Raw genomic sequence first — 14,754 nt, forward strand, 5'->3', positions numbered from 1 at the left:
TCATTAATGCTAATTTTTTTTTTGCACTGAAGTATATCTCACTGTAGACATCATATCATGATTAAAATGTACTTAAAGCATTTTTCAGTTTTATATGGATGTTTTATTGGAACCTTCTTGCATTCTTTCTTTCTATACACATTGATGACCTTTCCTATGAATTTAATGGTGGTGTAGATTGATCCAGCAGAGTGTAAGATTTTACTGACAGATCCACCTCTTAATCCTTCTAAAAACCGTGAAAAAATGGTACATTTTTGCATGCTTATATTCACAACTTGCAATTCAAATAACATTTTCAAGTAGAGAACTAACTACTTTTGAACTATTTAGTGATGTTTGCTGAGATTTTTGCCTTTAGTTTTTAGCTAATTTTTAGCTATTTAATATTTGCAGATTGAAACAATGTTTGAGAAGTACAACTTTGCAGGTGTTTTCATTCAGATTCAAGCTGTTCTGACATTGTATGCTCAAGGTACTGTGTACCTGTTAATAGTGTGGGTCAAATGTTTTCCTTTCTTCTTAAACTATTCTTTTCCATTTTGTCCAAGCCAATGCTTATTTAAGGTTATTTTATTTTGGCTTTTAAATGTTTCAATTATGACATAATATACTGGGGATCCCAAAGTCTGACATAAAGGAAATAAAATTCTGGATGATTTAAATGCAAGAAGGTTTTATGAAAGCCACCAAACTGGAAACATTTGCTTAGATGGGAAAATATCATGTTTCACGTGCCCTTGTTGAAATATATGCAGGGCTGTTGACTGGTCTGGTTATTGATTCTGGTGATGGTGTGACGCATGTGGTGAGTTTTTCAGTGAAGTTCTGGATAATATCTATAATAGTACTAAGATATCTAACTTGTAAAATTATTTGGACAGCTATACACACACAGCCCATGAAATTAATTGTAATTCCTTGGGAAAAAAAGTGTAGAAGATCTTGCATCAACACTTTGGATCACACTCAATGATCTATAATTAGGATGTAAAGAGATAAGTGAAGATTGTGAATAATAGCTACACTGCTAAAGGAGTCACCTTGGAAAGAATGAATGACACAAACTTAAATGTCCTAGTCAACATTGACACAAGCTTATTCTGTTAATTTTGCAATTGATCTTTTCCAACAGCTTTGAGTCTTTTTGAATCAAATTCATTAAGTGGATACCATGGGAGGTGTAAATTTAACCCTTTGTATTTATTTTAAATACTATATTGGTTGCTAATTTCAATAGCTTCACTTAGCCGTCTTTTAAAATAGTTACCCTGTACAGATAAGATTTTTGAATCTTCATTTTAAATATGATATTTTGATATAATTGAATGCTTTCTGATTGATGATTTACTAATATGATCATATTTTATATCTGCAGTTTGTTTCTTGTTCCTCAAATCATTTTAGTGACAAGATTCTTCAATGTATGACATCCCACATGAACATTCAACTATATTAACCCCAAATTAAAAGAAATGGTTTTCTGTGATCATTTATAGAATTGATATATTTTTAAAAATTTTGCCGTTAGGTTTGAAATTCATCTTGATTATAGAACAAACACTTATTTCCTTCATCCTTTTTGGAAGCCAATTTCAAATAAATCCTTGCCCATTTTAGTGTTATATCTTCCCCCATAAAGGAAAGCTCACATCTCTTCGTCATGTCTGCCTTTTGGCAAGAGTCCTGACCCTTCATAATTGTCTAATTACAACCTTAGTTACTGATGTGTCTAGGTTGACACTGGAGGTAGCTGTGGATTCTATTAGAGGCGGATCCGAGCACAAAAGCCTATGAATGCCTCCAAGAAGTGCATCCCGAGCTCATGGGTGCTTGGGTATGCGTGCGTCCTGAAGGCACCCACAATGCCTTTGGATGCATCCAAACATCTAATGTAAAAAAAAAAGCTTTTTTGCAAGTGAAAATCAATTAAAACACGATAAAGCATGTGTCTTTTTACCTTTTTGTTTTGTTTTGTTTTTCCTCCTAAACCCTAAAGCAACCCTAAAGGAGGCCATTCGACCATTCTTCATCTCATTTTGTTTGCAACTAGATTCTCTTCTCATTTGGTCTCTATTTTGGCATTTTGAAGGCAAGGTAGTTATTTTCGAAGAGGATCGTTTATAGGGCAAGAGACAACTTCCAGAAGGGAGTTTTAAGCATTTAAGGTAAGCATTTGATCCCATTTGTGAGTCCTAATGAATATTTTTGAGATTTTGATGAATTTCTTCAAGTTTGTGAAGAAACATTTCATTTTTTTTTTCCATTTAAAAAAAAAATAAAAAAATAAAGAAACACACTTAGCTATCTATTTTAGTAGTTTTGTATCATTTTTTCACTTGTATGCTTGATGCTCATAGTTTTTTTTCTAATTTAAATTTACTTAATTTCTTATTATAGCAAGAAACTTAGATTGCATTGGACAAGAATGGCCACCACCGGTATTCAAAGTTTAGTGGGAGGGCAAGGAGCCGATAGTTTCAAAATTGATGTAAGATCTATTTTATGCGACATGCTACAAGAATTTCATATGTATTAGGAGGTGGTTCATATGTTTGGAATATTACAATAATAGATAAGACGTCTATTATTAGTTAATAGTTATCTTGTAAATATCTTTAGCTTTAGTTTGCTTTCGTTTTTTGCTTTCTCTGGAATAGAATGTTTCTATTCTTTACGATCGTTTCCTAAGGAAACATCGTCTCTTCCTTTTGTATAAATTGACCTTTCGGTCTTTGTTATTAATAAGCAAGTATTTACCAATTACCTTGTAATATGGTATCAGAGCTAAATACTTAAATTTTTTCGGAAAAAGTTATAATTTCTTCTTGAAATTATTTGTTTAAATTTTTCCAAAATTATTTCAGTTAATTTCTCCAAAACCCACCTAGGGTTTTTCTGCTTGGAGAAATTCTCGAATTACGGGTCTGCAAATCGCATGGAAATCGTGGCCATTTTTTGGAGACTCGCGTTTTTGGGGTGAAAATTTGCATGTTTCTATATCAAATCTTCATGCTCTTAGCCGTCTCAGTCTGTCATCGTGCTCTGGGAAGCAGATTTGACCATTTTTCATCAAGAAATCTGAAGTTTTTTCAAGCTTTTTTCAGCTAGGGCCTTTTTTTTCGAAACCCTAATTTTTGGGGTTGAAATTTTTTTTTGTTTGCAGATTCTTGGTGGGTTTTTCGAGAGCTCAACTGGGTTGTCGTTCGTTTTTTCTGGGTGCCTCGATTTTTGTGCCTCGATTTTCGAGCCAGCGGATTAAGAAAACAACAGCAGATTCGTTTTGGGTTTTTCGAGCTCTCTTTTGGGTCATTCTCTGATTCTTCTGGGTCTTCCGTATTTTTGCCTCGAAGAACGTGCCTTCACAGATTTTCACAGTTTTTCATTGAAAAACCTGCTATGGCATCTCTGACAAATATTTTGCTCGAGCATAATTCCAAATTCAATGGTTGCAATTATGGAACCTGGAAGTAGCGCATCATCGCAATCTTCGAATATCGAAACACCGATCAACTTGTTCTGGGTGTTAAGCAGCGTCCGACTTCTCTGGGTCCTGATCAAGATACATGGGATTTGAACATTCGAGAGGCAGTAATGCTTCTCAAACTCTCCGTAGCTGATGACCAACTTTCTCAGATTCCATCCGGCAAGACAGCGGCCGAAATCTGGACACATCTAAAAGGTCTTCATGAGACTTCCGACAAGAGCAGAGCCTTCTTTCTGAAAAACACTCTGTTTTCTATTGTCATGGATGAGCGCACCTCGCTCCAAGCACACCTGAATCGGATTCAGGAAATCCGTGATCAGTTACTTGCCATCGGTCGCAAGATGGAGGAAGAGGATATTGTGGTAATCACTCTTCGGAGTTTACCAAATTCCTATGAGCATTTTATCGAGACTCTCAACATTACATCTACTGGTGTTGATCAAAGTTCACTAATCTCTGCACCCTGCTACTTCAGCAAGATCGGTGGAAACAACAGTTCGGTAGCAGCTCCAGTTCCACCTCCACTGAGCAAGCCTTTGCTGCGAAATCCTTTCAGAAGGATAAGGGCAAGTTTCAGCAACCATCTCAGCAGAAGTCTTCTGCTCCAGCATCCGATGGTACCAAAAAGAAGAACATTCAATGCAACTATTGCCACAAGTATGGTCACATGAAGGTTGCATGTCGGAAACGCTTAGCTGCCCAGTCTAAGCAATCAGGTTCGCAACCCAAAGCGAACAGTGCAGAGCACACTGAGCAGGCGGAATTTGCCTTTTATGCCTTCATGGCTAAAAGACCCGCAGATCATGTACAGTCATCTGCCTGGTACATTGATTCAGGGGCCTCTCGACATTTCACTCACCGCAGAGACTGGTTTACTAACTACCAGCCTTATTCAGATTTTGTTATCTTTGGTGGTGGAGAAGAGTACACGGTTGTTGGTAAAGGCAACATTCAAATTCAGTCTGTTGGGAGGAAGCTCATATTCCTTGATGTGTACTACGTTCCAGGGATGGAACTAAATCTACTCTCGGTCAGTCAGTTGCTGCGACATTCTCCACACTTGGCAGTCACCTTCAGTTCACATCAGTGCACCATCACTGATCGGGCGACTAAGTCTACTATTGTAGTTGGTCTTGAGGATCATGGTCTTTTCAGACTTACTGATTCTGGTGATTCTCAGGACTTAGCTATGGCTGCTCGGCGATCTTCGATCTGCTCACTTTGGCATCAGCGATATGGGCACTTAAATGTGCATTATCTCTCACAACTTGCTTGGGATGAGCTTGTTCTTGGTTTGCCAGAGATTCAAATCCAACACCTTGGAGTTTGTGACGCATGTCAGGCCGGGAAGCAACATCGCACACCTTTCCCCAGTGGCGATTCTTGGCGAGCTTCTCAAGTACTTCAGCTTGTTCATGCTGATATTTGCGGCCCTATGGCCACTCCTTCTGTTCTTGGGTACAAGTATTTTCTGTTGTTCGTAGATGATTTCAGTAGAAAAATGTGGGTTTGTTTCCTTAAAAAGAAATCCGATGCATTTATTGTATTTCAGAAGTTTAAACCCTTAGTTGAAAAAGAGTCTGGGAAATCTGTTATTACTCTTAGATCAGACAATGGGAGGGAATTTTGTTCTAATGTTTTCTCCAGCTTCTTGGATACACATGGCATCCAACGCCAGTTCACCACACCCCACACGCCACAACAGAACAGTGGAGTTGAACGTCGGAACAGGACAATCACCGAGATGGCTCGTTCCATGCTCGAACACAGACATGTTCCGAAGCGTTTTTGGGCAGAAGCAGTTAACATTGCAGTTTATCTGTTGAACCGGTCACCCACAGTGGCGGTCAAAGGTAAAACTCCGGAAGAGGCCTGGTCAGGTCGCAAGCCCAGAATCAGTCACCTGAAGGTTTTTGGCTCTCTTGCTTTTGTTTGGATCCCTGATGCTTCACGCACCAAGTTGGATGCCAAGAGTCAGAAACTGATGCTTGCTGGATATAGCAGTCTTCACAAAGCCTACCGCCTTATTGATGTTGAGACATCTCGTCTCATATACAGCCGCGATGTAGTCTTTGATGAGCAGCGAGGACCATTCATGCCTGTTTCTCCTGTTCCTGATCCAGCAGTCCAGCCTATGCAGGTTCATGATTTGGGAGTTCGGCTTCCATTAGGTCCACTTGATGGGAGGGCTCGAGTAGCTCCTACAGCTCCAGTCCTGCCAGTGATACCTGTACAGCCACCTCCGGCTTCTCCTGCAGGATCACCTCATTTTGAAGATGCTTCACCTGAGTTTGATCCAGATTCTTCTGATCAGGATCTTGCTGATCAAGCATCTCCTAGTACTACTGTTGGTCATTCTCCTCTCCGGCCTAAGTGGTGGGCTAAGACACTTGCTGATCTTCATGATGATGAGCTCATTGATGGGAGAACTACTCGGAAAAAGAGCAAAACTATAGATTCTGTTAACTTTGCTCTTATGGCCAACATTCACAGTGTGTTTGAACCTCAAACATATTCCGAGGCTAAAGGAATTCCAGAGTGGGAACAGGCCATGCAATTTGAACACCAGAGCCTGTTGAAGAACAACACTTGGGTCCTTTCTGATCTTCCCCTAGGGAAGAAACCCATTAGCTGCAAATGGGTCTACAAAATCAAATACAAATCAGATGGTACTTTGGATAAGTACAAAGCTCGTTTAGTGGCAAAGGACTTTTCTCAGCGTCAGGGCATTGATTATGAGGAGACCTTTGCTCCTACTGCAAAGATGAGCACCATCAGATTAGTCTTAGCCATGGCAGCACAGTTTGGCTGGAAGGTCCATCAGATGGACGTAAAGAGTGCTTTCCTGAATGGTGATCTCCATGAAGAGGTCTACATGACACAGCCTCCTGGTTTCAAGGTTGCTGGTAAAGACCATCAGGTTCTCAGATTGGTAAAAGCTCTTTATGGTTTGAAGCAGGCCCCTCGGGCATGGTACATCAAGATTGATACGTACCTCAGTGATCAAGGCTTCAAGAGGAGTTCTTCAGACTCAAATCTGTACATCAAGACTACTGACAGTGACATCATCCTTCTGGTTATCTATGTGGATGATCTGATCATCACTGGCAGTTTGGCATCTTTGATTCAGGGAATCAAACAACACTTATGCCAATCTTTTGATATGACTGATCTTGGGCTCATGCATTATTGCTTAGGTGTTGAAGTTTGGCAACAGTCTTCTGGTATATTCATCTCTTAGTCCAAATATGCTAGAGCCTTGTTAGACAAATTCCGAATGCAGGATTGCAAACCTGCATCTACACCTATGGAGAAAGGTCTCAAGTTATCAGCCAAGTCCGATTCTCCTTCCGTTGATGATACTACGTATAGGCAACTAGTAGGCAACCTCATCTACCTATCTGCTACTAGGCCTGATATCAGCTTCGCAGTCAGCTATATTTCATGCTTTATGACAGCTCCTAAGGCTGATCATTGGATGGCAGCAAAGCGTGTGCTTCGTTATGTGAAGGGCACTTCTGATTATGGACTTCTGTATTCTCGGAGTTCTAATCCTAAACTTAGTGGGTTCACAGATTCAGATTGGGCAGGCTCTGTTGATGATAAAAAGTCAACATCTGGATATGTGTTCAGTTTGGGATCCGGTGCAGTCACATGGACCAGCAAGAAGCAGCAGGCAGTTTCTCTCTCTTCTACAGAGGCTGAATATAGAGGGACTGTTAAGGTAGGATGTGAAGCTGTCTGGCTTCGTCGGATGCTTGGGGATATGCAGATTTCACCAGCAGGACCGACTACTCTGTTTGTTGATAATGAAGGCGTTATCAAGTTAGCACGGAATCCATCTTCCATGAACGAACCAAGCATGTGGATGTTCATTGTCATTACATACGATAGCTGGTTGAAGACGGGACTATATATCTGCAGTATGTTCCTACCTCAGATCAGACTGCAGACATTCTCACCAAGCCTCTTGGTCCTGATAAGTTTGTCAAATTCAGAGGACAGCTTGGTGTGTTAGATAGATTAACCATTAAGGGAGGGTATTACAATAATAGATAAGACGTCTATTATTAGTTAATGGTTATCTTGTAAATATCTTTAGCTTTAGTTTGCTTTCGTTTTTTGCTTTCTCTGGAATAGAATGTTTCTATTCTTTACGATCGTTTCCTAAGGAAACATCGTCTCTTCCTTTTGTATAAATTGACCTTTCGGTCTCTGTTATTAATAAGCAAGTATTTACCAATTACCTTGTAATATGGAAGTGTAATTAATGTTAAAATAACAAAGGAAAACCATTTAGTAGCTCATATTCCCTAGTCAAACTTCATTTAATGGGCCCTACTTGTAATGAAATAGCAATGTGCAAAGGCATAAGAGGCAAGGGGGCGTCTAATGTCCAAATAACTTCATATTTAAAAGAACAAGAAACTGCTCATAATTTGGTTAAAAGATCAATTTGTATTTTTATCAGCCTTCATCCAGAAAGAAGACAATGCAATTACCCATTGGACCAATTCTATCCTCCAAACATCCATTCTTGCAAGTACTTGTATTGGGAGTGGAAGAGGAACAAGTAAAAACTAGCGCCCTCAAAAGAGGTCCACAAGACACGACATTTAAAATGGAGACAAGAGAGCTTGCTGATTAGGCCATTACATTTTGCCTCTTTGCCAGTGGTCTTCCTTTCAACTCGGTAAGATCACCATATTCGAATGAAATGGTGGCAGCCATAAATAAACCATCAGTTGATTAAACAAGTCCTGAGTATGAAAAAGTGTGTACCAGTCTATTGTTGAAAGAGAAGGCTTGTGTAGAGAATGCTATTCAACCAATTAGAAATTCTTGGCAAAGTTCTGGTGTTTCTATTGTTTTTGATGGATGGAAAGATACAAAAAATGACAATTGATTAATGTGATTGCAGTGTCACTCAAAAGGGCAATGTTTTCAAAGGCAATTGATTGTGAAGGGGAAGTGAAAGATTTACAGTTCATTTCCAAAATTTTCATTGAGGCCATAGAGATGGTGGGTAGTGAGAATGTGCTCTAGATCATAGTTTGTAGACTTGGACTTAGAGAGTACTCGGCAAGCCCAAAATTTTCAACTCGGGAAAAACTCAGCATTTACTCGACAAAAACTCCGGGAAAACTCGGCAACTCAAAAAGTATTAAAATTTAAAATCTCTTAAATAAACAAATATGTTTTTGTAGAATACAATTACAAAATGTATTAAATTAGTAACTGACATTTCAATAGAGAAAATTTGTAGTTTTATAGCACTAAAATGATGTGAAAAATGCATCTAATCCAATGTTTTCCCTGCATCAACATTTTTACCTACATTTTTTTACATCTATAAATATGCAAGAGTTAAACTTGAGAGTACTCTCCCAACAAAAAAACTTGAGAGTATTCGGAAACTCCAAGAGTACTTAGAGAGTTTGCAAACTATAGAAAATGCCAAAAATTGTAGGGGTGCAAGTGCTTTCCTTGAGGGCTGGTATGGCCATATTTTTTGGACAACTTGCACCATACACTTCCTAAATTTTGTCATCCAGCAAATGATAGTCAAATAGATTAATTTACCAAGAGGGGTAGGACATACAAATGTTTGTGACGAACCATCACGTCACGATTGATATTCAAATCATTTTTCAAATTTGAGTTGTTAAAGGTAAATTGTAATTACTAACTTTAATTTATATATTTAATTTGAATAAATTTTATGTCATGTTAAATTATCAAATTGTATAAAACTTTGCTTAATATTTATTGACATATTGTTATTAACTTAGTTAGGTGGCCGAAACCCATTTTGCATTTTTTACTTATGAGATGATTTGTTAAGGTGCAAGGAGCATTGAACCAAATGGTTATTTCTAGCTATTGGGGTATATGGAAGGCTTCAAATTCAGAGAGGGCACAAAAGGTCAACACATTGATCTTGGATGACAGTTGGTGGGCTCTTGTGCAATTTGTATTGGATTTCACAGGCACTATCATGACTATGCTCCGCTTTGCTGATATAGATCAACCTTGTTTTGGGGATGTCTATGATGGCATGGACACAGTGGTAGAGAAGCTAAAAATTTCCATGCAAACATACGAGGATGACCCCACAGAATGTGAAGCCTTATGCAATCAGCTAGAAACAATCATTCATCATTGTTGGGAAAAGATGACTACCCAATTATACGTCCTTGCACATGGCTATCTCCAAGGTGCTATAGTGAGGAAGTACATGCTATGCCAAATAGAGCAGCACTATATGCAGATGAAGAAGTTGCTAGTAGTTTCTACAAAGCTTTGCAAGACTCTTCCAAGATGATGACATTCATACAAAATTTAGGATAGAATTTGGCTTATTTGCTTCAGGAGGAAAACTTAGTCCAATTGCAATAAAGAACCAATGTGACATGGGAGCTATGACATGGTGGTACCTCTATGGTCAACAATTTAAGCATCTACAATCTCTCGCAATCAAAATCCTCTCACGAGTACATTTTTTTTGTTCATTGTTTATTACTTGTATTCTACAATTCTTTATATTGCTTTTCATTTTTAGGTTTTACTTGAATTGTCTAGGTTGCAAGTTCTTCTGCTACTAAACGGAATTGGAGTACACACTCCTTTATCTACTCATTGAAGTGTAACCAATTGGGCTCAAAAAAAGTTGAAGACTTGGTTTACATTCATACTAACTTGCTTTTGTCATTTAAGGAGAATCACTACAACCAAGCTTTGGGATGTACAACTTGAGTGTGCAAACTTGGATGCAACGATTCAAGGTCTTCCTATATTCACAGATGATGATGTTGATAACATCATGACACATGGTGCATCTAGCACAAGTGGAACCGTTTTTGGTTCAAATGATCTTGAACCTGTAGTAGTTAAAGGATTTGAAGATGATGAGGATTTTCTTGTGGATTCACATGATTCTGATTTGGATTGATAAACATTGGATCATGAACTATATTCTGATTTTGTAATTGTGATGATTTTTTTGATTTGCATAGGAATCATGAACATAGATGTATATGATATTGTTTTTAATCTTATCGAATGTTCAGTTATAATTTTTTTTTTAAATTTCAACTTGATATGTATTGAAGTATCATACTATCAAATGATTTAATTTTGTATATTTCTTGCATTTCTTCGCATATGCTATTATACATGTTGGGAAATGACATCTGATCATTTTAGCCAAGGGAGATCAAGGAGGTAGGGAGAACTAATCTGATTAGGGCCCAAAAAGGAGTTTAGAGAATCTGATTATCCATCCGGTCAACTAGAAAATCAATAAGGAAACCATATATATGTGTATATATAAATATATATGCATTCAAACACATCTGCATCCCCCCAAAAACAATTTCATGTATTTGCACACCCAATTCTTGTATCCAGATCCGGATCCTGATCCTGATCTAGATCCACATGAGAATTGGTAACTAAGATTACAATCCTTTCAAATTGTCACAACCCTTTCAAATCTCTTCATAATCTCATCTCTTTGAAAGAGTTACAACCCTTTGTTGTTGCTGCCTTTGGGAAGAATCACTTCCTTATTTTCTTTACATTCATTTCTTCTTCCATTAATCCTTATTTAATTCCTATGCTCTCTTCTTCTTGCTTCCTCGATATCCCTTTCAAATGAACTCTCCTCCCTTTTATGTCCTATTTTGAGAGAGTAACACCTCTTTATTATATATTTTTTGACATCTCATTAAATTTATCATTTGGTTAATCTATATTTTGTTATTTATTTATTTTAATTTTATTAATTATCTATTATCAAATCCTATTTCAGAAAGGGAACATTGCATATTCTATATACCTTGCAGGCTTAGTGGAAGTGATCTAATATCAACAAGAAGACCAAATAGCATAAGCATAAAAATTTCAATCAGGAGTAGCAATATAAACATTACATAAGAAATAAGCATTATATCTGAAACACTGATATTCAATTTCAGATCAGCCATCATTGGATCATCACCATTTGACCAGTCACTAATTGTATAAGTGATCAGATTGATCAGTAGCAGATAATTTGCATACACATAAAGAAAAGATATCAAGAATAGTGATCATCATTTTACTTTCAGAATGATGTATGTCTAAATTTAAAGAATATCATATAGTGTGTTAGTAAACAGATTTGTCCTTCAGCAATAACGAAATAAATTGACACTTAAATGCCTAGAAGGAAGAACAGACATAACTAATAGTTGGATGAGTTATCATTGGTTGATAGCTCTCCTCTGAATTGAGAGGTACAACTCCCTTGTTGAAAGATTTGCAATGAATTGAATGATAGGATGTATCTTTAACCTGAAGATATTAAAGTTTTCTGACATTCATTCATAGAAATGAAATGAATGTGATTGCTAGATTTATGAACTGAATGGAAGAAGAAAGACGAATAAGCAGCCACAAGACTACGGAGCCAATTCTTCATATTGCAGACAAAATGGAAGAAAGTATTTCTTTGTTTTACAAACAATGAATGACAATACAAAAACTGTATTTAAAATGTGACAAAATTGACTACATGATCAACGTCACATTAAGAAATTCATACCCAGACTTCAAAATCTGGCATATTAAATTCCTACATTTGAAGTACATAACAGGATGACCACAAGATTATCCTATCTTTGCAAATCTAATCAAAGTATAGAAAATGAAAATAAATTCTCCCTTCTCCTTGTTACAAATAGCATGAGAGATGTATCCCCCTGTCCCCAGTAGCCTCAAGACTGTCCATCGTAAAAACAAACACCCAACGATCTCTTTTTTCCACATATTTATCTCCCATCTGTCTGATAGGTCTTTCCTTTCAGTTATTAAAACTGATTCCTGCAACCTCTAGTTTCATCTTCAAGGTTTTGTAATTCCTTTATGGATGGTCTCATATGTTTTGGTTGCCAAGGTTAAGATTATTTTAATATCTATAGCATTCTTCATGAGGTACTTTTAATTGGGATTACATGCGGCTATATTATACCTAAACAACACCTTGACAATTTGCATAGCGTTGCTGCCACCTGGACTATTATATGTTAGATATAAATAACTAATCATATTCTCTAGTTCCGACAATAATCATAATCATTGTAATACAAACTCATACCTCAACAAATGGGGAGAATATGACTGAAATATTTTAGTTCCATAATTTACTCTTCCTCAAATACACCTACCCTTGGGCTATTGCCAACATATGATCCAAGGTATGACTTTTCTATCCAATCACAATTCTTTGTTTACCTCATGTGATCATGGTTTTCTATTCTGACTTAGAATTCATTTGGAGAGTGATGAAGATACCACCAACATATTGGGCATTGGGATGGATTGCTCAAATTATAATGGGGGACACTGTGTTATTCATAAACATTTCCATTATTAACCAAGCATTATTTATAAGGCAAATTAAACAGCTTATCTCCATTTGGCCTTCGACTAGATATTGATCGATAGAGGGATCCAAGATCCAATTCATCCTTGAAAAAGCTTTGGAGCCTGCTTCATGCCATTCATTGCTTGGAAATCTTTGGCTTTCATCTCCAACATATCAGACTGGGCACATTTTGAAATAAGGACCAATGATGGAATTACTTGTGAATTGAGGGGTATCTTGAGAGTTTGAGATCAAGCCTCCAATTTGATTTGGGTCGACTAGATATTGATTTCTGACATAGGCATGAAACATGGACACTTTGAGCAACATATCACGCTTTTCTAGGCTCACAACATCCTCCCATCTATGCTACCATATTTCTCGACAAAGCTTATTGCACACGAGACATTTTGTCGAACAATTTCGAGACATCTCTTAGTTAGGTTCATGTAGATCATGTTGTAAGATTAGTTGAGGGGCAAATCTTAAACCTTGTGATTGCTTGAGCTCCCTAATCCTAATTCTCTAATAACCTGATCACTTTTGTGTTTCTGTAGTAGGTGTTAGAAGACTCCACTCTTCTCAGTGCATCGGATTAAGCTACGGGTTTCAAGTAGAAACTAGGAAGAGGCAGATTTTGAAGGTGTTTACTGGTATTTTCTGTGATGATCTTCATTAGACTTGGGTTCTGCACTGTGGGTTTCTTTGACTTCTCTGACATCTTGACTTCTTGGCACAATACATGATAATAGAGACGCTATCGAAGATTGACATATACATCCTTACATCTGTATTCTTGAAGACATTGCATGGAATCCCAGAAATGAGATCAGTGCACTTGGTTTTTATCAAATAAGTTGGCCCTTTTACACATGACCATTGTGTTTTAAGATTCGGGATAGGTGATTCAACATTGGGGATTTGGGAGCCGACCATCACGCTCGTCCTCCAACAATGCCTTAATCGTATTCTCTTCTTTCAAATTCCAACTATGACTTGAGGTTCATATAGCTGTGCCAATGCATCCTTCATATTTGGAAAACATCTTTTGATGTCACTGTTAAAGATGTCTTCTACTTATAAGATTAATTGCGCAACGAGTGGCTGGATCGTGTTAGTTGCTCTGCCACATGCACCTCACACAGAGTGTGTTCCTTCATGTACATGTATGAGTTGGCACATAGGAATTGCTTTGGAAGAAGGTTAATATTATACCTTGTGTCAGTACCTTGAAGACCCCCTCGAGCTCTCATCTCTTGGCCGTGACATTCTATCAAACAATTTTCTGTTTCTCATGTGTTTTCAAGTCCCCAACTCATCCACAATGGAATTGGCATCCTATCAAATAATTTGTGAGCCTTTAGTGACAACAGTATTCATGGTCTATTTCCCTCTAGTAACCTTTGTATGATTTATAATGCTCTTTATTCATGATAGACGTGCCATCTCGACTCGGGCTTTCTCAAGGTTGCATGTCGTGACTTGAATGTGGGATCACAAGCATCTACCATGGTCAACACTTGGACTCAATTTTATATCAAACATTTAGAGAATGCTTCTCTTTTGTCAAGGCTCACTTCTATGGTTGGGTATGAAGGCATTGTGCATCCTTGTAGTTATATCTTGTTTGCAGTTCGAACCCATCATTTATTCAAAGGAACTGGGCATCAGTTGCTCAAAACAAAAAAAATATTTGTTTCGAATTATATGTATAACCACATTTAGCCGATTCTCTCAACTGATCAATATTGGATTGAATAAGTCCCCAAGATCTTGATATAATCATGGGACACAGATAATATTTGCAATTGATTTCCTTCAACTTTATGCTCCATTCTACGGGGTAGATGAATTTGGG

General features: G+C 37.5%; 1 protein-coding gene across 2 annotated transcripts in view; it reads left to right on the forward strand.

Moving 5' to 3' along the window:
* Positions 1-14,754, forward strand: part of ARP2 (actin related protein 2) — a 306,387-nt gene that overhangs the window by 61,018 nt on the left and 230,615 nt on the right. For both annotated transcript variants that reach the window (XM_089800841.1, XM_089800842.1), the window contains 3 exons: positions 178-249; positions 397-475; positions 759-808. In XM_089800841.1, coding sequence (XP_089656967.1) covers positions 178-249; positions 397-475; positions 759-808 — 201 coding nt within the window. The remainder of the gene's footprint in view (positions 1-177; positions 250-396; positions 476-758; positions 809-14,754) is intronic.

Source organism: Cupressus sempervirens, chromosome 9 (genome assembly GCF_028749045.1).
Source record: "Cupressus sempervirens isolate cs-2001-9-10 chromosome 9, ASM2874904v1, whole genome shotgun sequence".
In the NCBI taxonomy this organism is placed as follows: Eukaryota; Viridiplantae; Streptophyta; class Pinopsida; order Cupressales; family Cupressaceae; genus Cupressus; species Cupressus sempervirens.